The sequence below is a fragment of the Hippoglossus hippoglossus genome, chromosome 23, assembly GCF_009819705.1.
Source record: "Hippoglossus hippoglossus isolate fHipHip1 chromosome 23, fHipHip1.pri, whole genome shotgun sequence".
NCBI classification, from domain to species: domain Eukaryota; kingdom Metazoa; phylum Chordata; class Actinopteri; order Pleuronectiformes; family Pleuronectidae; genus Hippoglossus; species Hippoglossus hippoglossus.
This window is the reverse complement of record NC_047173.1, coordinates 17,057,160-17,079,222: the sequence shown is the minus strand read 5'-3', so window position 1 is coordinate 17,079,222 and position 22,063 is coordinate 17,057,160. Positions and strand designations below refer to the sequence as shown.

At 43.4% G+C, this 22,063-nt stretch overlaps 3 protein-coding genes and 1 long non-coding RNA gene across 10 annotated transcripts; 3 read left to right on the top strand and 1 right to left on the bottom strand.

Annotated features, from left to right (window-relative positions):
* Nucleotides 1-1,670: 1,670 nt before the first annotated feature.
* LOC117757066 lies at nt 1,671-5,567 on the top strand. 2 transcript variants are annotated; one of them, XR_004613026.1, is made up of 6 exons: nt 1,671-1,908; nt 2,645-2,669; nt 2,863-2,895; nt 3,018-3,094; nt 3,812-3,878; nt 4,778-5,567. It is a non-coding gene; the product is annotated as an uncharacterized LOC117757066 (long non-coding RNA). The 2 variants fall into 2 exon arrangements; XR_004613025.1 differs by having other exon boundaries at nt 4,763-5,567.
* A 90-nt stretch (nt 5,568-5,657) lies between these two features.
* On the bottom strand, nt 5,658-11,648 carry dclre1c (DNA cross-link repair 1C, PSO2 homolog (S. cerevisiae)). Of its 2 annotated transcripts, none has more exons than XM_034577736.1 (16): nt 11,414-11,648; nt 10,505-10,556; nt 10,325-10,409; nt 10,180-10,239; nt 10,030-10,085; nt 9,809-9,910; nt 9,358-9,430; nt 8,972-9,112; nt 8,762-8,863; nt 8,251-8,387; nt 8,067-8,121; nt 7,846-7,934; nt 7,377-7,474; nt 6,765-6,848; nt 5,755-6,521; nt 5,658-5,716 (listed from the first exon to the last, which is right to left on the bottom strand). In XM_034577736.1, exons 1-15 carry the CDS (start codon nt 11,520-11,522, stop codon nt 5,776-5,778), a joined length of 1,989 nt encoding a protein of 662 aa, XP_034433627.1. In that variant the 5' UTR covers nt 11,523-11,648; the 3' UTR covers nt 5,658-5,716; nt 5,755-5,775. The 2 variants fall into 2 exon arrangements, with proteins under 2 accessions (XP_034433627.1, XP_034433628.1); XM_034577737.1 differs by having other exon boundaries at nt 5,755-6,518.
* A 104-nt stretch (nt 11,649-11,752) lies between these two features.
* On the top strand, nt 11,753-13,733 carry meig1 (meiosis/spermiogenesis associated 1). The gene is made up of 3 exons (XM_034577813.1): nt 11,753-11,970; nt 12,746-12,897; nt 13,350-13,733. The coding sequence occupies exons 2-3, from the start codon at nt 12,751-12,753 to the stop codon at nt 13,476-13,478; spliced, it is 276 nt and encodes a 91-aa protein (XP_034433704.1). The 5' UTR covers nt 11,753-11,970; nt 12,746-12,750; the 3' UTR covers nt 13,479-13,733.
* Nucleotides 13,734-16,667: 2,934 nt separating this feature from the next.
* On the top strand, nt 16,668-21,383 carry tmem243b (transmembrane protein 243, mitochondrial b). Of its 5 annotated transcripts, none has more exons than XM_034577807.1 (5): nt 16,668-16,817; nt 20,117-20,402; nt 20,563-20,613; nt 20,912-21,016; nt 21,144-21,383. In XM_034577807.1, the coding sequence occupies exons 2-5, from the start codon at nt 20,325-20,327 to the stop codon at nt 21,261-21,263; spliced, it is 354 nt and encodes a 117-aa protein (XP_034433698.1). In that variant the 5' UTR covers nt 16,668-16,817; nt 20,117-20,324; the 3' UTR covers nt 21,264-21,383. The 5 variants fall into 5 exon arrangements, with proteins under 5 accessions (XP_034433698.1, XP_034433699.1, XP_034433700.1 ...); XM_034577808.1 differs by having other exon boundaries at nt 16,807-17,097; XM_034577809.1 differs by lacking the exon at nt 16,668-16,817 and adding an exon at nt 17,827-17,940.
* Nucleotides 21,384-22,063: the final 680 nt, after the last annotated feature.

Genomic DNA, 22,063 nt, shown 5'->3' with positions numbered 1-22,063 from the left:
GTTTCATTTTGAAGAACTCCGCAGATCTTCTGTAGGAAATCTGACCAAACGCTCGGTCGGTGAACTGAGACGACTGAATCCTTCGCTGCAGCTCAAACAGTATCTGTACACAGTCTACACAGTATCTGTACACACTCTGCACAGTATTTATACACAGTCTGCACAGTATCTGTACACAGTCTGCACAGTATCTGTACACAGTCTGCACAGTATCTGTACACATACGCACAGTGTTTATACACAGTCTGCACAGTATTTATACACAGAATACGTATTTCGGAGCAGGTTCGATAAACAGCCGCTGTCATTCCTGTTTGTGACACAGGTCAGAGGTCAGCGTACGTCCTCGGCTCAGAAACTCAGCGGCCTTCTGCACATTTCTGCCAAATATCAGGTTTTTGTACTTTTCTACTGTTTGATATTAAAACGCTGTTTGATATTAACACGATAATAAAGGATCCTCGGTGCCTGTTAAACGTGGAGCGACTGACGGTTTCAGTCACGGAGAAAAACATCCAAACCTCAGACGGGTTTTCTTGTGTCTGATGTTTCGTCACATCACAGTTTGGTGCATGAAGGAAACGTGTTGAGAAATAAAAAATAAAAACTGACGAATCGTGATGTGTGGATTGTGTTTGATGCTCTCGCTGTTACAGACGGATTCTCGTGACCACAGACAAAACCTACGACACTTTGACGTCATATATTCGTTATTTTAAATCCTGGATATTTACGAGAAGAATCCCTCGCAGTCACCGACAGGAAGTGTCCGATCCGCTCTCCTGGTTACACCCGGAGTTTTCCAGCCTCTAAATCAGAGACTTGTGTAAACGCTGCTGGTCTCATTTTATTTTGAAAAGTCTGGGGTTGTGTTTTAGTCTGGACCAACAGAAACTGAGACTTTTGGAAACGATGATGCAGACGCCCACGTTCTCTTCTTGAGTAGTGACTGTAAATAAAGATGGACAAAAGCCCAAACATCTCTGTCGCCCCCTGGTGGCTGGCTGCAGTAAAGGTCATACACCCGCCTAATACAAGATAAATACGTTTTTGTCAAAGATGGATTCTGTCAGTTTTTAGCTCGTTCTGATCACACTGGTGTTTGTTTCGGATAAGTTCGGTATAAATTAAATATTTCACGATGTATAAAAATGAGTTGAGACGTCAGGAGTGACAGCTGAGACTCGCTCGTGATTGGCCGAGAGCCCGCGCTGTCAGGACCTGGACACTGAGGCTCCATCGCCGCACAAGATGGCAGCGTTCGTATCCCCGATGTTTTGGCTTCATTTCCAGACGGTGGCAGGAAGTTAAGATAACGTCGTCCATCTTTGTTTAGAGTCGATCGTCTTGACGGACATAAACTGAGACTTTCAAGAAATCCCTGCTGTGACTTTGTACCATCGCTGCTCCTCGTTCGTCACAGACTCAGACGATGTAACTCTCTTACAGAGAAGCAGACTTCCTGCTGCAGTTCTAGTAAAATGCACCAATAAAATTGATTCTCTCCAACTTTGATGTGCGTCTTTCAAACTGAGATTTGAAACCACGAGACTCAGAGGCTCAGCTCCCTCAGCAGCAGGAGGCGTGAACACACTGCTTCTCTCTCTCTCTCTCTCCTGCAGTTTCCTCCCCCTCTCTCCCCCTCTCTCTCCTCCTCCTCCTCCCCTCTCTTGGTGTCTTTTTAATCCTCCCTTCACGCTGAGAGCTCCAGGAGACAGAAACTGAGTGAAGGGAGGAAAAATCCTCTCCTGTCTCCTCGTCCTCTTTCCTTCTTTGTCTTCTTTGTTTCTTTCTCTTCTTCCCCTCTGAGGTTTTCCAGAGTCGGATGAGAGATGGGATGTGGGAACTCCTCCCCGGCACCGACCACCGGCAGCAGCAACAACAACGGCAGCAGCGTCAGCAGTGGAGGTGAGAAACGATAAGTCAACATTAATATCGAAAAAGTTACTGAAGACGAGGGAAGAGACTTTAAATCTGTTGGAGGAAAAGTTCCTCTGTTTTTTATCGTACATTTAAGGACGTGGTTTTATTTTCATACACGTACTTTCAGAATTGGACAAATTCATGCTCCCAGGAAGATGAACCATTCGCATCTTCTGTGACCTTTTCTCTACCGCCACCTTCAGGCAAAACACCGGAATGTTTTATCTCTTTCTTTAACATTGTGAGATGAGGCGTTTTTTAAATATTAATAATAATAATTCATGGATCTTGATGAATATCATCAGTTCAGGGACCTGATTTAAATGTGTTTTTTGATGAGGTTTAAACTCATCGATCTTTTTAAGAATCCAAAAATTTAAATCTTCAGATCCTCATGTCAGGATTTAAACAGAACCATGAAATACATTTAAATGAACTTAAAGCTTAAATCAAGGAAATACCTTTCATTGTTATTCATTGTTTTTTTGCCAAGTATTTAGTGAAGCACTTTATAACCTTGTTTTGATAAGTGTTCTACAGATAAAGTTATTAAAACCACTTCTAAGGCTCAGTGTTTCCATGGTAACAACGTCAACAACAAGTTGTAGTTTTAATTCTTAGATTTGTTCATTTGTTTCTCTTATTTATCTACTTCCTGCTGTTTGATGATTTAATGATTTAACTCACGATTGATCTCGTTCATCTGTTTGTTTGTGATCAGGTCGAGCTGAGACTCCGACCAAAGTGTAAGTGCACGCACGCACACACACATTTTCAAACACACTTTTAATGTTATATCATGTCACTGTTGTTTGACCTTTCTCTGATGTTTCCTGTACTTAGATGTTCTGACTTCAGAGTTAATATGTCTGTGTGTGTGTGTGTGTGTGTGTGTGTGTGTGTGTGTGTGTGTGCGCGTGTGTGTGTGTGTGTCTACAGATCAAATGACTTGCCTGAAGATGAAAAACGAAAGTGAGTTTAATTTTGTAATTTCAGACCACATTTATGATTTACACTTTATCAATGTAAAATATAATGTGTGTGTGTGTGTGTGTGTGTGTGTGTGTGTGTGTGTGTGTGTGTGTGTGTGTCAGAAACTATGGAGGTGTGTATGTGGGTTTACCGACAGACATGAGCAACATCCCTCAAGTACAGATCGGAGCGCTAAGAGGTAACACACACACATATACATTTATTATTTATGATATATTTATTGTTTATATGTTATTTACACATTATATACAAGTAAAAACTTACCTTCAGAGTATCTCCAAGAGTATTTCATAACAGTAGCTCGTAAATCCAGAACCGACCAATCAGCAGAACGTTAGCGTGATGTGACGCTTTAGGTTAAGAGACGTTAGGTTTATTTTTCATTTCAGTTCTGATCGTCGATATCATATTTGTACAGTTTAGATTACAACGTGACCTTTTCGTCTTGTATTAGGAGTAAATAGTCATTTTAGCCATCGCGCTCCATTGACGAGCGGCTCACTACCGCCCCCTAGGTGGATTTCAATAGAGCGGCATGAACAGGAAGTGGACAGGGCCCCTGCGGACGACCTCTGGTTTGACTGTTTCTGGTTTTAGTTTTCGACTCTTTTGACAAAACAGTTAATTTAAGACGAGTCTGTTTGTTTGCTGTTTTGTTGCTTTAGTTACCGTCTCTGCATGAGGCAGCAAGTACACATGAGAGACACACACACACACACACACACACACACACACACACACACACACACACACAGCTTCCTGTTGAATCTCCAGGGTCATAAGAGCATGGGAACTGTACAAGTGTGTTTGTTGGTGTTTTTATCTAACATGTGTGTGTATTATTATATTTTATTATTCTAATTCATCACATGTTAATGAGATTGTCGTCCTCCAGAGGCGGAGGGAGACCTGTCGTCCCTCAGGAGACCGCTGTGGGGGAACGGATTCTAATGAAGAGCCAGGTCTGTGCATGCTGTGTGTGTGTGCATGCTGTGTGCATGCTGTGTGTGTCTCTGTGCATGCTGTGTGTGTGTGTGTGTGTGTGTGTTTCATTAATGAGACCTGTGATGTCAGCAGTTTAAGGCCCATACCAGTGTTTTTACAGGATTCAGCCCCTGTGTAACTAAGTACGTTTACTCAAGTACTGCAACATAACAATTGTGTGGTGTGAGTACTTTAGAGTTTTTCCTTTTTGTGTTTGGTAAATGAAATTTGAAAATACAATGATTGCCCATGAAATGGCAAAATACATCTATACATGTATTTGGTTCTTTCTTGGCTTGTGTCCCATCCTTTCCAACAAACGCTGTGGAAATACATATAGAACTTTTGGTAAATAACTAGATTACTGTGATTCTGAACAAATTCAAAATGTGACAAGTTCTTGACAAGGTTTTTGCCTGAAGGGGGCAGTAGAGAAAAAGGTCACAGGATGCAGAAAATGAGGTTTATTTTTCTGTGAGCATTAAATTGGTCCTTATCAGTAAAACCACATAAATATCAGTCCTCTAAACATTGTTTTCATCAAGATCCATGAATTAATCTCTGAGAATCAAGAGCAATGTTGAAAAACTCTATCGTGTTAAAGAAAGAGAAAAACAAATCAAAGTGTAATCGATTCTTCTTTTGGTCATTTCTCACTTTTAGCTTAATCCTGCAAACTAAACACAAACAGACAGATGAAAACTTAAAGGTGATTAAATCACAACACTTTTAAAGCAGCTGTGACAAACACCACAACATTGTCATTAAGTAAAGTGCATTGTTTTCTTCATCAAATCAAGTTAATTCAGTTTTAAAGATTTTCTTTCTCTTGGAAATGAACTGTGCTCCATGTGAACTGCAGGGTGCGACATGCAAGTGATGGAGGGATGGCGTCTGTCGATGGAGAAGAAGAAGCAGATGAATCCCTGCAGGTGTCTTTCACACCCTCAGTCTCATCAGGAGTCTCACATGTGAACCAGCAGCAGTGGAGGACGTCGTCCCTCTGCGTCCTCTGTGAGAGACGCTGGCTCCTGTCATGGCCGCCCTGACGACCTGCTCGCTGTGTGTTTTCATGGATGTGGAAACAAACCAGGACTCCATGAGAGAGACGGTTTGTTGTGAAGCTCCAGGAGGCTGCACGTTGTTTTTAATCCCGACCACTGGCGACTCCTCTGGGAGGTTCCTGCTGGCGCGCTCTGCTTCATGCTGTGCAGCCGTTACACTGAATCTCACTCAGCTGATTATCTCAAACATGGCGGAGGCTGCGGTCGCTCATTAGTGGAGCCGCTGGTCCGTCGACAGGAAACTAATCAACATTTACCTCCAACAAGGAGGTTGTGTTTTCACCCGTTTGTTTGTTTGTCAGCGAGATGATGTTAAGACTACAGGACGGGTTCACATGAAACCTGGTGGAAGGATGAGGAATGACTCAGGGGAGATTTACTCCATCTTGGTGCGAATCTGGATCAGGGGGCGGATTCCAGAATTTTATTTCTCTTTCTTTAACTTCGTGAGATAATGTTTTTCACCATTTGTCTCTTTGGAACAACCTCCCTGAGGAGATCTGCACCAGAGTGTAATGAATTATTTCCTGAGCGGTACCACGTCCTTCCACCGCTGGACCTTTTGTGTCATCTTGTGTACAAACCAACAAACAGGGATGAAAACCTGACAAACAAAAACTAAAAAATACATTTGTTTTGATCCCTGAGAAACAATTACATATATATATATATATATTTAGATTTTCTTTCTTGGTTTGGTTCATGTCCCATCCACGTACATGGAGGAGTTGGGGTTTAAGAGCTTTACAGCAGCCAGGCACCAGATCGGCTTCACGTTTTGGAGCCGACACGTCGTCCATCTTCATCTCAGTCAAGCAAAGCCCTTACTTCCTTTTCTGATGGGGTCTTCCTCTCCTGATGCCAACGCCTGGTACAGCTGTGACAGTTCATCTGGTCGTGGCGCCTTCGACTCTGGCGTGCAGGGAATGTCAAAGTCTGACGACGCCTGGGACTGTGACAGCTCCTCCGGCTCTGATTGGAGGATCAGACCGTCGTCCTCTTGCCTCTGAGCGACTGGATTGGTCCTCGCTTCTCCTCGTTCTCGCTCCGGCTGGAGGATCAAGGTGTCGGGCAAACACGGGTCCATGTTCTGGGAGGAATGATTCGACAAGGAGGCAGACAGGGTCAGGCTGAAGGCTTCGTGGTCGTTGTTTTCAGGAGTTTCTTCTTCTTCGTCATCATCACTGAACAGTTCGGGCGTCTGTGAGCTGGTCATCTTGGAGGGGGAGGGCGTGGCGTTGGAGCAGCAGGACTGTGAATGGCTGTTCTGGCTGTCAGTCGGCATTTCTGCAGAGAAGAAGTCCTCCCACTTTGGAGTCTCTTTGTTTTCTGCCTCCATCTTGTTCTCTTCTGCTTGTGTCACCTCCTCCTTCATCGGTTTAATGTCCCCCTGTCCCTCGGGCTCCTCCTCCTCCTCATCATCTTCATCTTCACCATTGGACTCGGTGCAGTCGACGTAGTCTCGTGCAACAGACTGTGTGTCGGCGACTGACAGAGGTAAAGACTCATCCACAGATACAGGGGGCGCTGTTCTCTGGTGACTCTGAATTTTCTCTAAAATCAAGTGAAGAAAATGACAGTTTAGTGAAAACAACATAGATATATATGATCTTTTCTGTTTATTTCCATGTGAACAACTGAAAACACTATGAATGTTGAAGGTTATTGGCTGTATTTAAATATCATCTCTCCTCTTATGATTCCTGTGTGGTCAGATAGAGTCACACGGCTCTGAGGTGTCAGAGAGAGAGAGAGGCCATGTTTAACAATAGGAAAAACTGAGTCAAAGTGTATTTGCACCTTCTTCTACTTGGTTCAGCCCCATCTTCCTCCTCACTGGTGCCAGGTCCCGTCCGTCAAACAGGTCCTCATCGCTGCCAGAATCTGATCACAGACAAAAAGACAACAGACAATTCAATATAAAGCTGTTCATTATTATTACTTTCTGTTTGGACGATGTATGAAAATAGTCAGAAAATGTTGATTATAATTTGCCTGCAAAGTGAGCTAAACGTTTTTACTTTCTCTAAAACTCCAAAACCCAGAGAAGACAGAACAGCTGCGAATCTTCCTCCATGAGAAACTGGGACAGACAAGTTTTTTTAATCCGAAGCAATAAATAAATTACAATGTGAAACCAAAACTAACAGATCAAATGAAACAAACCCATGAAGCTCGGTTCAGACTGAGAAAACTACGTTAGTGTGAACTGGGTCTGATTGGGATCAACAAACCACTGTTTCTGTGTCACATAACATCTGGTGACCTGTAAAGTACCACAGCTACAGAGGCAGTTACACATTGTTATGGAGAACATCGTGTGTGTGGTGGTGTTGTGGTGTTGTGGTGTTGTTGTGGTGGTGCTGTGTGTGTGTGTGTGTGTGTGTGTGTGTGTGTGTGTGTGTGTCACACCGTAGGTAGGTTGCTCCATCCTGCTGCGTTTGAGGACTCCCAGAGGTTTATATACGAACGCTGTCTGATCAGATTGGTTCCTGCACATCAGCTTCAACCTGATCAAACACAGACACAACGGTAAACTGTTGATTCTTTAATTTATAACCTAACACATCTGAGACTTTGGTTCATCCAACAAAATTACATCACGTTACATCTGCGCATTTTTATTTCCTGAGCTGAATTTTGATATATTTTTTGTGCAGCAGCAGAGTTAAAGGTTACCAACGTCCTCTATCAGAGACAAGCTGAATATTTCAAAACGTAGGAGGAGTTGAAGGATTAAACTTGAGAGCAGACGTTTCCTGAAGTAGTTGAACGTTTTTATGTTTGAATGGTGGAAATCGGGGGGAAGTAGGCAGGAGTTGTTTGCAGAGGAAAGATGAAGAAACACGATAACTATGGTGCGACTGTGAACTTCACTCACATCTGTGTGACCTCAGTCAGTGTCCGGCAAATAGGGATCACGCTGGGGTAGATGTTGACGGGCTGAAGATACGTCAGAAAGTCTTTCAGCTGAAAACGAAGAAGAGCGTCACTGGAAACGTGAACATGTGGATAAAACCAGAATTAAAGAAGGAGGAGTGTGTATTTAATGTTTATTTGTAACCTGAAATTCTGTTTGTCACAGTGATATTTAAAATGTACCTCAGAGTAGGAGGAGTGGAAACTGAAACAGGCTCTGTAGGAAAAGGCTCCTGTTCTGAAAAGATTAATAAATAAAAGATATAATACCATTTTTCAAATCGTTGTCAATCTGTCACATTATCAAACTCCGGACGACAAAATTCAAACATTTCCACAAACGGAGACGTGTGAAAACTGCTCTTACTTTATTATAACGTTGGTTTTCTTGGTTCTCTCCCCGAACCACATGGTTGACGGTTTGATGCTGATGATTTGAAGACGAGTCCCGTCGCCGGCGGTGCAACCACACGGCAGCCGGTTGCCTTGTGAATACTCCTCATCCTACACACACAGACACACACAGACACAGACACACAGACACACACACACACACACAAGACATCATGGATCAGACAACGGTACGAAGTTACTGTTTAAACAGGCAGGAGAGGAGAAAGTGTTCGATTTAGAGGCACTGGTGGTGGGAGTCACGCTAGCTGTTTCCCTCTGTTTCCAGTCTTTATGCTAAGCTAACAGGCTGCTGGCTGTGAAGTACAGTGAGGGCGGGTCTGTCTTCCTGCTGAGAGCTGTTTGTTTGTCACAGTAACACACACAGCAAAAGCAGCATCTACCGAGTTCACAATAAATCCCCCATCTGCAGAGGACGGTGAAAACTTTACGGATGTTTTGACAGGACAGTGAAGCGTGCGTGTGACCTGCGGGTGTCGACAGGCGTGAATCTGAGTCCTGCGGTCGGTCGTCACATAGCTCAGGATCTCTGGCATCTTCTTGAACATCGCCAGATTCTTGACGTGAATCTAAATAAACAAACACGCAACAAATCATTAACACATCAAGTGATTTACTGATGATCACGATGTGAACGTTTCAATCACCGGCTCCTCTGTGATGTGTGAGCACGTCACCTGAGTGTTGAACGTCTCTCCCAGGTTGGTGAACAGGTATTCGTATCCATACGCAGCTCTACAGTTGAGCCACACGACGTGATAAGAACTCTGACTGATCCAGTTTCCAATGAGCTCCGAGATGCCATTCAGACACACCTCCTACACACAGACACACACACACACACACACAGTTGTCAGTTTATTTCCTACAGTAGCTGGAGTACACGTCGTTTGCGGTGCTGTTGAACTGAACAGAACAGAAACGCTTCTCAGTGAAAACACTCGATAGGTTTAATGAAGTGAAGTTAATAAACTGACAACTGAGTACAAACGCTTCTTTAAATCATAAAGTGTCTTCTTGATAATCCCACAGTAAATGAATCCGATTTTAAAAACACACTTACTCGAGTGGGTATTTGATAGAAGCGAGAGTCGTAGAAAGTGGAGTCCAGATAAATGCTCTGAATATCTTTAACCCTGCGGAGCATCAAACAAGGACGTGAACATTATGAATCATCAGGTGGATCCTTCTGCTTTAATATCACCAGGAAGCTGCTGGTTTCTAGTTTGCTTCATCATCTCTGTTTGATACTGTTAAATTACATTTTAACTTTATCCACAATTAGTATATTCTCAGAACCAGAAGTAATTGTTGTTCTATTTTAGAAATTTGATTCATTAATTAATTTCTTAGGAGAAGGTGGAAGTGGAAGTAAAAAAATTGTGGAATTTATATAAAAATATTGCAGGGTTATTATTATAATGAATTGAGTCGTGAGTTGTCAACAAGTAATTTAATCTCAAACATTTCTGTCACTGAGAGAATCGTCACAAGAACGTTGATGAGCGACCGACCTGCTGCCCGAGTGGAGCAGCTCCATCCGGGACGCGTCTCCAACAGCGAACCTGAAGTCTCCTGTGTACAACACGTTTCCCTGAGAACCCTCGAACAGGAACCTGCACACACACACACACACACACACACACACACAGAGACACACAAACCAGTTCATAAACCAGTTCATGCTTTGGCCTTTTCCATGAACAGATTTCAGATTGAGATTGACTTCACTCACATGACCGAGCCGGGACAATGACCTGCAGCAAGCAGCGTCACCACAATCTCTTCTTTCTGTCACACAAACAACAGACAAGTTGGATAAATCCAAACTGAACCTGCAGGACGAGTGTGTCCTCCACGTGTCTGACTGAAGGTCCAGCGTTACCTCTCCTGAAGCCTCGTCCACTAGGGAAATCTGAGTGGGACTCTCCAGCTCCAGTGGAACCTGAACGCATCGTCGATTGAAACAGTTAATGACAGAAATCCACTGTAGCAGATGAACATCTTGTTGAATCGAAGAGGACACTCACTATGAACTGGGTCCAGAACTGGTACTTTGGATTACTGAGCAGAAGCTCTTTGGTCACAAAGGAGCAGTAGAGCCGGACGGTGCGACTGGAGAACAGGTCAGAACACATTAGGACTGAAGATCGTCACAATACAGATCAACTCTTTGGTTCCTTCACATTAGAACCAGAACCAGCTGTTACCTGAACTGAAGCTTCCTCTTCATCAGAGGCCCCTTCAGCCCCTTCATGTGATCTGAGACAGAGGAGAGCTGTGAGAACCAGACAGGACCACAGACAGGACCACTGACTGGACCACTGACTGGACTACAGACTGGACTACTGACAGGACTACAGACTAGAACACAGACTGGACCACTGACAGGACCACAGACTGGACTACTGACAGGACTACAGACTGGACCACTGACAGGACTACAGACTAGAACACAGACTGGACCACTGACAGGACCACAGACTGGAACACAGACTGGAACACAGACAGCGTCAAAGACTGAACTACAGACAGAACCACAGACTGGACCACTGACAGAACCACAGACTGGAACACTGACAGAGTCAAAGACTGAACTACAGACAGGACTACAGACTGGAACACTGACAGAACCACAGACTGGCAACTGACAGAGTCAAAGACTGAACTACAGACTGGACCACTGACAGATTTAAAGACAGCACCACAGACAGAACTACAGAATGGACCACAGACAGAACCACAGACTGGACGACAGACAGGACCACAGACAGAACTACAGAATGGACCACAGACAGAACCACAGACTGGACGACAGACAGGACCACAGACAGAACTACAGACTGGACCACTGACAGATTGAGAGAGAGAACCACAGACAGGTTTAAAGACAGAACAACAGACAGGAGCACAGACAGAACAACAGACTGGACCACAGACAGAACAACAGACTGGACCACAGACAGAACTACAGACTGGACCACAGACAGAACTACAGACTGGACCACAGGCAGATTTAAAGCCAGAACAACAGACAGGAGCACAGACAGATTCACAGACTGAATAACCCTCAGGTGCTAAGTGATGCTAGCAGCCATGCTAGCCGGCAGCGGGCTAACCTTTGTGGCAGTGGGACAGGAAGTACGCCCGGGAGAAGATGTTGTCCCGGTCGAACCGGTCCAGGGACAGCGCGGGATATTCCTTCATCCGCCCTGCGAACGAGCTCATGGTTACAACGAACCTTTACGTCATGTCCGCTCGGATTAAAGAAACTAACGTTGTTTTTAACGAAGAAAACTCGAGAACTTCGCATCTGAAGGTCCCGCCCTCCGGCTTGAGCTTCTTCTTCTGCGCTGCTCTTCCCTGCAGCTCAGACAGTAGCGCCACCTAGTGTCGCCACGTGATGCGCTGCTCCTCGCTGTGCCCGACCCTCCCTCACAGACTCTTTATAAAAATACTTTTATTATTTATTTACATTTAACGAATTAACAAACAGAACAGACATTCAAATTCTTCCGTTTCCCCAGAAAACATCACAATCTGCTGGAGTCTCGTCCTCCAGCGTCGAAGAAGAAAGTTCACGGTAACCAGGCAACCGACAGACGCGACAGGACGTGACCGCAAACAACACGAAATTATTTTTACTATCTTAAAAAAACCACGCAAGAAAAAAACAGTGAGTAAAGATTAATGCTGCGGTTTTAAAAACATCATCTGTAAAGTTAAATGTGACAGATTTCTTATCTGAAGCTCAACGGACAGTCTGTTGCTGTGATGTCACGATTTAATGTTTCACTTCATTTAGATGAGCAGAGGAAATAATTATACTTTGATTTCTAACATTTAATATTCTCTTTGTGTAAAATACCTTTTTATAGATCAAGCATTTTCGTGTTTGAGGAATGTCACTCGACTAAATGTCACATTTATTTAATAGGCACAGAAACTAGTGTTTTAATTTAGCACATTTTATTACATTTAAATGTTCATATTTAAATTCGGATTATATTTAAACTCCACTGTTTATAACTGCAAACCGTTTATGTCTTTGAAGCGAGTTTCTATTAAGTGATGTTGCATTTAATCACTACACAAAGATGCTTATAGAAATATATCAGTTTTTTTATTTTTAAATATATATACAAATATATAGTTGTTTGCCTGATGTGAAATAAAACACAAACATACCTCAGTTGAATATTTAAAGTATCACTGCATATGGATAAATACACAAACAGAAAAGCAGTTCAGTTCAGCTCATATAACAAAGTCACTAAACTACACTGTGACACTCTCAGTACTTTGTTTTCAGATAAATACTCAGTGAAAACCTTGTTTGTCACAACATCTTCATGTGTTTGAACCTGTTGTGAGTTGTTCCAGTAAACACTGCAGTTCTTTTACTCTACAAGGCTGAAATTAAAGTAACTGTCAGAAACATGTTTGACCAGACACCATGTCCTGTGCTGCTGAAGACCCCCCCGAGCCCAAGTCCATGAGCAGAGCCAGAGAGTGGACAGCAGAGGTGGAGAACCTGTTCCGATTCCAGCTGGCAGGGTACAGAGATGAAGTGGAGTATTCACAAGTCAAACAAGGGGCTTCGGTAAACGTCTCAATCTCTTTAGTTGTGTGTGACTGGTGTAGTTATTATCATATAACATGATTGTGACGGGAAAATAACCTAGAAATGATCTTTTTTATGTGTTTGTTGTTTCAACAGGGTTACATCCCACACTTTGGGCTGTTGGTCAATATATTAAATTTGATAATTATTTGAGGCTGAACTGCACTTTTAACTTAATATTTCTGTCATAAAGCAGCTTCTTTGAAACATCTGCAGAAACGTGTCTTTTCTCGGTCGACGGTGACATCGGAGACTTTGTGTTTGTTTGAATGTTGCCACTGATTCGTTCAATATAAGAAACACAAAGATTAACATCTGTAGCAAAATGAAAAACTAGTGTCTATTGAAGATGTCTCGATAAAGCGTAAACCTGTAAACTTGAATGTGTGTTAATGACAAACTGACCGTGTCTCCTCTCGTCTGAGTTTCAGGTTGACAAATGGCCGAAGTCCGGCTTCGTGAAGAAGCTCCAGCGACGAGACGACACGTTTTATTACTACAACAGGAAACGTGAATGTCAGGACCGAGAAGTCCATAAAGTCAAAGTCTTCACATATTAGTCCTCTGAGGATTTAGAGTCTGTATATGTAAAGATGGACGTCATGGCGGCTCCCAAAAGTGAAGCCAGAACGTCTTGATCGCCCCCTGGTGGCTGGCTGCAGAACAGGTCATAAACCCTGCCACCTCCATGTTAGTGGATGGGACATGGACCAAACAAAAAAAAAGAATCAAAGAAAATGTTGAATGAACTTTTCTCAAAGATGGTGTCTGTCCTTTCATCTCACTGATCGCACAATAAACAGGTTTTACATGAACCAACATTTAATGAGTTGTTTCCTGACTGATTCCACTTCCTGCCACAGAGTGTCGTGGTTATCTGTGAGAAATCTCACCTAAAACTGGTGACGTAGTAAAGAGGTGAAGCTGTGATGTAGTAAAGAGGTGAAGAGGTGATGTAGTAAAGAGGTGAAACGGTGAAGCTGTGACGTAGTAAAGAGGTGAAGAGGTGAAGCGGTGATGTAGTAAAGAGGTGAAGCGGTGATGTAGTAAAGAGGTGAAGCGGTGATGTAGTAAAGAGGTGAAGCTGTGATGTAGTAAAGAGGTGAAGAGGTGAAGCGGTGATGTAGTAAAGAGGTGAAGCGGTGATGTAGTAAAGAGGTGAAGCGGTGATGTAGTAAAGAGGTGAAGAGGTGAAGCGGTGATGTAGTAAAGAGATGAAGTGGTGATGTAGTAAAGAGATGAAGTGGTGACGTAGTAAAGAGGTGAAGAGGTGAAGCGGTGATGTAGTAAAGAGGTGAAGAGGTGAAGCGGTGATGTAGTAAAGAGGTGAAGCGGTGATGTAGTAAAGAGGTGAAGCGGTGATGTAGTAAAGAGGTGAAGCGGTGATGTGGTGAAGAGGTGAAGCTGTGATGTAGTAAAGAGGTGAAGCTGTGATGTGGTGAAGTGGTGAAGTGGTGAAGCGGTGATGTAGTAAAGAGGTGAAGCTGTGATGTGGTGATGTAGTAAAGAGGTGAAGCGGTGATGTAGTAAAGAGGTGAAGCTGTGATGTGGTGAAGTGGTGAAGAGGTGAAGCGGTGATGTAGTAAAGAGGTGAAGCGGTGATGTAGTAAAGAGGTGAAGCGGTGATGTAGTAAAGAGATGAAGCGGTGATGTAGTAAAGAGGTGAAGCTGTGATGTGGTGAAGTGGTGAAGAGGTGAAGCGGTGATGTAGTAAAGAGGTGAAGCGGTGATGTAGTAAAGAGGTGAAGCGGTGATGTAGTAAAGAGGTGAAGCTGTGATGTAGTGAAGAGGTGAAGAGGTGAAGCGGTGATGTGGTGAAGTGGTGAAGAGGTGAAGCTGTGACGTAGTAAAGAGATGAAGTGGTGACGTAGTAAAGAGGTGAAGCGGTGATGTAGTAAAGAGATGAAGCGGTGATGTAGTAAAGAGGTGAAGCGGTGATGTAGTAAAGAGGTGAAGCTGTGATGTGGTGAAGTGGTGAAGAGGTGAAGCGGTGACGTAGTAAAGAGATGAAGTGGTGACGTAGTAAAGAGGTGAAGCGGTGATGTAGTAAAGAGATGAAGCGGTGACGTAGTAAAGAGATGAAGCGGTGACGTAGTAAAGAGGTGAAGCGGTGATGTAGTAAAGAGATGAAGCGGTGACGTAGTAAAGAGGTGAAGCGGTGATGTAGTAAAGAGATGAAGTGGTGACGTAGTAAAGAGGTGAAGCGGTGATGTAGTAAAGAGATGAAGCGGTGACGTAGTAAAGAGGTGAAGCGGTGATGTAGTAAAGAGGTGAAGCGGTGACGTAGTAAAGAGATGAAGCGGTGATGTAGTAAAGAGATGAAGCGGTGACGTAGTAAAGAGGTGAAGCGGTGATGTAGTAAAGAGGTGAAGCGGTGACGTAGTAAAGAGATGAAGCGGTGATGTAGTAAAGAGGTGAAGCGGTGATGTAGTAAAGAGGTGAAGCGGTGATGTAGTTGTGGTGTATTTAGTTAACATGGATCATTTTGACACGTGTGTAAAACATAATGACATGTTTACAGCTAGCGGCGCCTGGTTTCTGGACTCTCAGACTCCCTAAGTGTTATTACAATATGTTACTTGTTAGTTATCTCTTCCTGAGAATGCTCTTTGACCTGTTAGGTGGAGAGGTTCCCATCTTCAAGTAGGAAGCATGTTTCGAACTAGATGCCCCTATGTATGATGTCATTTTATCTCAAGTTTTGGGCGTAAACAAGTTCCCTATATGAATGCTTGTCCGGCACCGGCGACTCAGACTTCTGCATTGGCCGAGAACGTCTCCGGGTATACCTAGGTACCCGTCCTGACCTGTAACTTCTGTGTAATAAACCTTATTATACAAGAAAGAACGGTGTCTGCAGAGATTCCTTCATCATCATCTTCAACATCACTGCTGCTTAAAGTATACGACATAGTAAAGAGGTGAAGCGGTGACGTAGTAAAGAGATGAAGCGGTGACGTAGTAAAGAGATGAAGCGGTGACGTAGTAAAGAGATGAAGCGGTGACGTAGTAAAGAGGTGAAGCGGTGATGTAGTAAAGAGATGAAGCGGTGATGTAGTAAAGAGATGAAGCGGTGACGTAGTAAAGAGATGAAGCGGTGATGTAGTAAAGAGGTGAAGCGGTGACGTAGTAAAGAGATGAAGCGGTGATGTAGTAAAGAGGTGAAGCGGTGATGTAGTAAAGAGATGAAGCGGTGACGTAGTAAAGAGATGAAGCGGTGATGTAGTAAAGAGATGAAGCGGTGATGTAGTAAAGAGGTGAAGCGGTGACGTAGTAAAGAGATGAAGCGGTGATGTAGTAAAGAGATGAAGCGGTGATGTAGTAAAGAGATGAAGCGGTGACGTAGTAAAGAGATGAAGCGGTGACGTAGTAAAGAGATGAAGCGGTGATGTAGTAAAGAGATGAAGCGGTGACGTAGTAAAGAGATGAAGCGGTGATGTAGTAAAGAGATGAAGCGGTGATGTAGTAAAGAGATGAAGCGGTGACGTAGTAAAGAGATGAAGCGGTGATGTAGTAAAGAGGTGAAGCGGTGATGTAGTAAAGAGATGAAGCGGTGACGTAGTAAAGAGATGAAGCGGTGATGTAGTAAAGAGGTGAAGCGGTGACGTAGTAAAGAGATGAAGCGGTGACGTAGTAAAGAGGTGAAGCCGTGAAGCGATGATGTAGTGAAGAGATGAAGTGGTGAGGTAGTAAAGAGGTGGTGACGTGGTGACTGAAGTGGTGACGTAGTAAAGAGGTGGTGAAGCGGTGACGCGCTGCAGTGACGCTGCAGTGACGCGGGGCCGCTGTCGGCTCACTCTCCGGGTCGGTGAACTCTCCTTTAACGGGCTGAATTGAAGCCGTTTCCCTTTAACGGTCAGTGAGCTGCCGCCGCTCCGGACCCATGGTTCCCCTCGGAGGTCAGTGACTGTGTCTGTGGGTTCGGTTCTACCGGGTCACCTGGTTACCTGCTGGTTAACTCGCCGGGTTTAGGTGGTTCCCCTGCAGCGGCGGAGGAGCTAGCTTAGCCTCGCTAGCTGCCCGCTCCCCGGTTGGCCTTGTGTCGGTGCCGCTCACCTCCGCCAACGTTAAACCTGAAAACGTGACTTTATCGTGACGTTTATCGTTGTCCAGTGTTGGTCACGCAACATGGCGGCTGCGGCGGGGACGTGCGGGTGGTTAGGTGGAGTTAACCCGCAGGTAACGAGCTGCTTGTGCTACTGTTAGCATGGTAATCTACTAACTAAGCTAACTGTTGTGATGGTGGTACTTCAGGTTAGTTCAGTCTGGAGCTTCACTGTGACTCCCTGTTAAAGTTCATAATACAACTGGTTTCCTCCTCTCGTGAAGCAGCTGGAAACTTTGAGTGTTCTACAAATACATCTGATTATTAGGATTATTTCATTAGTACTATAAATAAGACCAGGGAACAAAATAACCATTAAAATACAGCATTCAAACTGTAAGAGTAAAATAATAAAGCAGACAACACGAATGGTAAGTGACCTGTGTACTGGGATTAGTCAAATGATTACAAGGTTTGGGTTTCAGATGTCTTTTTCTTGTTCCACCAACTAAAACCCAAATATATTTAAATTGCAAAGTTCTGTGAAACAGAGAAAAGTCACTGAAACGATCAAACCAATCTCTGCATATACAGGATGTGTTTGTGTTGAGCTTTAGTTTTCTATACTATTTGTTAGAAATAGTTTTTATCTACTTTCTGCCAATGAAAGATGATTTCAGTGAAGTCTTTTCATTATTAAATCCAGAACCACAGTAATCAAGTTAACATGGACATTCACCAGATTAAGTCATAACTGACTGAAGTCACACTTATTAGAAATAACACGATTCTCTCCACATCTCCACATGTTTATCTGCTGATTCAGTCCACAATGGACGTATTTAAAGGCTAAGAGGGTCACTCACGGGGTTCAGACATTTGCGGTTCACCACTGGTGCTCGGTACGGACGGTCACCGCACCACATGGATGTGGGGGAGGAAGAGAGAACTTTATGTGCTGATATCTGTAGATAAAAGTAGGTGAATCACATGTTAAATAGACATTAAATGGATTTATCTGTGGTGCCGCTGAGACAAATAGTGGATTTATATGTATTTCGATAATCTAATAATTGTAACGGTTGTTTAATAAGACAGAAATGGTAAATATGTGAAGAGATTAGTTCGTCAGAAGTTGAATACGTCACCTTAGTGTCTCGGATCTAAAGTTCATGTTTCACTACTGTTGTGCTGCAACTGTGTTCTTTGTTATTTTAGTTATTGATTCATGAGCCAATCAGTTCCTTGATTATTTGATTCTGTCGTCTGATTATTTGACTTTAGTCTGAACGGACAAATCCTCCTCAAACTATAACGTTGGCAGGTTTTAAATAAACTTAATTAAAATGGTCTAAAAGTTAATAAATTGACTTAAATTTGAATCTGTTTGAATCAGAGAAAGTGCTGTAGTTCTTTTGTGGCAGAATTTGAGTTAAAACTTAATTTGTAAGTCTCAAAAGAAATGTAATCTTTCATGATTTAAATGAAAGTTAAATTTAATAGAAATATCAGTTTGAAATAAATAAGTAATCAGCTCAACAAAGAGCCAAACCTTTTCTGTTTCTCGGCTCTGAAGAGTGAACATTAGCTTTGTTTGTCTTTGAGGGTTTTTCTGTTGCTCACTCACAACACGACATTTCTCAGATCTTGTGATGATGATTTTTTATTTCTGTGAACTGAAATACTAATCGATTATTCAAGAAATTAATTGCTCTCTTCTTTCGATGATGATAAATCGTCATGTGTTGCAGCCTGAGGTCAAATAATTTCGGCTTTCCTGAGCAGCAGACTCTGATGTTTTGGGATCTTATAATAAAAATAATATATATATATATATACTTTTAACAACTACATTGACCTGCTGGTTAAGGACTGACTTTAAGCAGATTCATTTCTATACGAGTCCTTTAAGGTCACATGTGAACCAAATATTTTCCGTCTTAGCGCGGTTAAATCGCAGGGTCTCTTTTTAAGAGGCCTAGTGAATCACAAGGCTGCGGAGGAATGTCGCTTCAGGCCAGGTTCATGCTCGTTCATAATGAACCTCTTGTTTTCCGCCCTGTGTGTGTTTTCTGCTGAGAAAGCTCAGCGAGGGTTTTGTTTCCTCTGCCGCTGCCTCCTCACCCAGAAAGAAAGAGGCGGCTGCAGCTGGAGTCTTTAACGGTTTTAACTCTGCGTGAAGATGTGGAGTGAATCTGGTGTGAGACGAGTCTTCTTTTTAATCTTTTGTAGAGATGCTAGTTAACCTGATGTCCCGTAATCATCATCCTCGCTGAAAAGAATCAGAAGAAGAGACTTACGTTTTGTTGTTAAACTCCCAGTGAATTACCCCCGAGACCGAACAGAAACGGGATGTGAGCAGGTTTCATTAAACAAAATCCCCTCTCTACTCTGCGGTGAGCTGATGATGCTTCACTTCATCTGTATGTGCTCATTTATGGAAATATTAGAAAATCGAGTTTGAGACTTTGTAAGATCCAAAAAACGTGAAAACCTCCGAGGTCAGGCTGGTTCTTTTGGCACTGTAACGTCCTGCTGCAGTGGAAATGTTGCTTTGATTCTCTTTACTGCTTCATCTTAGTTAAATACAGAAATCATAATATTCATAACACCAGATATTTGTATGGCTTTGTTTGATTGTCACATAAAAACATCAGCTTGCTTTAGATACCAGTTAAAATTAGCTTTAAATCTGGATAGAAAACTCACAAGAAACTCTTTGGACTGTTTAACTTTCATTAGAGTAAGAACAGGAGAAATAAAAGCTGCAAGTGAACTTCTCCTTCTTTAAAGATTTGACCTCGAGCTGAGTTTCTTAAATCTCAGGTTCCTCATCTTCTGAGGCTGAATAAGAAAATGTCACAGTCATAGTGAAGAAAGCTCATTTTGTTCTGATTGTTCAGCTTCCTGTTTTTATCTGTTGTCATCAGCAACATCTGCTCAGAGATGGAAGTGACTGTGTCTTGTTATCGCACCTGAAAATAGAGGAAGTGAAGCAGGAAGAACTACGATAAATCAGTTTTCTGTTGATTCTGGGTTTTTGTTCTGGGGGGAAAAGAAAGCAGCTACGTCTTCTGTCAGTAAAACTAGTTTTATCGTTTTTATCGCTGTAGCAACAAGCTCATCATAGTGTCTCTCCTTCCTGTCCCACAGGTGAAGTGAGAAGTGAACCTGTCCAGCAGAGTCCAGAACCCACCATGTCTCCATCAGCCTGTTGACGCTGACGTCTTCCCCGACGCTGAGCACAGGGAGGCAGCTGGAGGGAGGCCAGCGAGCATGCGGCACCGACCTGGGGTGTCCAGGAGGCGGCGCTGCTGAGAGGCAAACGGTCGGTGCTGAGTGTGTGTCTGCCGAACCGACCATGGACGACTTCAGCAGCCGGACGTACGGGACCAGCGGCCACGACAACAGACCTCTGTTCGGGGAGACGTCCGCTCGGGTGGGAACCTGCTGGAAGAGAGCGTGTGTGTGTGTGTGTTGTGTGTTGTGTGAATGTGTGTGTCTGTCTGTGCAGCCGTACTCACAAAGGGCCTGAAACAAGTGGATGTTAATTTGATGTTTGAATTCAAACTGATGAATTCAACTCGTCTTTCCCACAGGATCGAATAATCAACCTGGCAGTGGGGGGGTTCACCTCTATGGTTGTTCTAGTAAGTTTACATTTCATTCCTTTAATGTATCTTCTACCTTATCTGATCTTTATTAACTATTATTACTGTTTATTATTATTTTATCTTAACTCTTCCTGGACTCACTCAGACATTATACGGATGTTTTTACTACGGGGCTGCAGGAAAAGTTCTGGAGCGACTTCCTCAGACTTTGTGTTCCCACTGAACCTCCAGAACCTCCAGAACACTTCAGATCAACATCCAGACTGTTTTACACCAGGAGGAGATTTCTGGAAACCTGTTTTTTGTAACGAACGTGTCTCTGTTTGTTTTCCAGGTGACGGTGGTCTGTTCCTTCGTGTTCCCCTCATTGCCTCCTCGACCGTTAAATGTCTTCTTCGCCGTGTGCATCCTGTTAACCTGTGGATCCGCCATAGTGCTGGTAACAAACACGGCAAAATGCAAAAACACAAGATGGCATATTGGTGTAAACGCAGCCTCAGCAGGAAACCGTCAACCTTTCTCTCTGTTTATGAACGTGGGGTCGTGTCCTTGTCTCTCTCTCTCAGATATTCTGGTACCGACAGGGAGACCTGGAGCCTAAATTCAGGAACCTGATCTATTACATGCTGGCGTCCATCGTGCTGCTGTGTCTATGTGCCAACCTCTACTTCCACGACGTCAGGTAAACACCAAGACGACGAGGAGGAGGAGGAGGAGGAGGAGGAGGAAGGGAGGACATGGCTCCGACAGACGGACGCACACGTGGAAGGACCAACCGTGAAAGAAACATGTGACCAAAAAGAAAACTGTCACTCGCTAACTTGAGTGAATTATCCGCCAAGACTCTTAAGGAGAGACTGGACGGTTCCAGATGGATTAAAACTGTCTCGTCGGTGCCGGATCATCCACAGACACACAAGTTCAGTGTGGAAATCAGGAAGAACATGTCAGAGGCTATAAATCTGCCTGGAGGACAAAGCTTCAGATGAAAAGGTGTGTTTACATTCTCAGAGACATCATCCTTCACATCTTCAGGTTTGATACGATGGAGAAATAATTATGCAACCGTTAAAGGAAAAATCCACCACAAGTGAAATGAGGTTTTCTTATAAATTCAGTGTCTTTTACAACTATATTTACATCTTTAACAAACTATCCAGGGGCGTCAGAAGAAGACGCACGCTGTATTCAACGTGGCGCCTCGTGTAAAGTTATGATGACGACTTCAGACGCTGCGAGAAGCATCTGAACCCCCGTTCAGACGGGACAAACATCAGAGAATTAAATATTCACCGTGCTCTTTGCTAAATGATCCATCTGAGCAGCATTTGGACCTTCGGGGAAAATACAGGACATGAAAGAGATGACAAACGTTTCCCAGGCAAAGGAACAACAGGAACAACGATCCTCGTCTTCCTCTGAGTCCAAACTGAGGAAATCATTATCTGCCTCAAGGTTAAGTTCTGTCAGTTTGTTCATTTGTCCG

Bases quoted from the DNA above. Each gene is read 5' to 3' on its own strand.
- dclre1c (XM_034577736.1), bottom strand. From the start codon at position 11,522: ATGAGCTCGTTCGCAGGGCGGATGAAGGAATATCCCGCGCTGTCCCTG. The intron at 10,240-10,324 runs GTGAGTGTCCTC...CGATGCGTTCAG, and splicing joins AGTTCTGGACCCAGTTCATA to GTTCCACTGGAGCTGGAGAG. The intron at 7,935-8,066 runs GTACATTTTAAA...CTTCGTTTTCAG, and splicing joins TCCACTCCTCCTACTCTGAG to CTGAAAGACTTTCTGACGTA.
- meig1 (XM_034577813.1), top strand. From the start codon at position 12,751: ATGTCCTGTGCTGCTGAAGACCCCCCCGAGCCCAAGTCCATGAGCAGA. The intron at 12,898-13,349 runs GTAAACGTCTCA...TCTGAGTTTCAG, and splicing joins AAGTCAAACAAGGGGCTTCG to GTTGACAAATGGCCGAAGTC.
- tmem243b (XM_034577807.1), top strand. From the start codon at position 20,325: ATGGACGACTTCAGCAGCCGGACGTACGGGACCAGCGGCCACGACAAC. The intron at 20,403-20,562 runs GTGGGAACCTGC...TCTTTCCCACAG, and splicing joins TCGGGGAGACGTCCGCTCGG to GATCGAATAATCAACCTGGC. The intron at 21,017-21,143 runs GTAACAAACACG...TCTCTCTCTCAG, and splicing joins GTGGATCCGCCATAGTGCTG to ATATTCTGGTACCGACAGGG.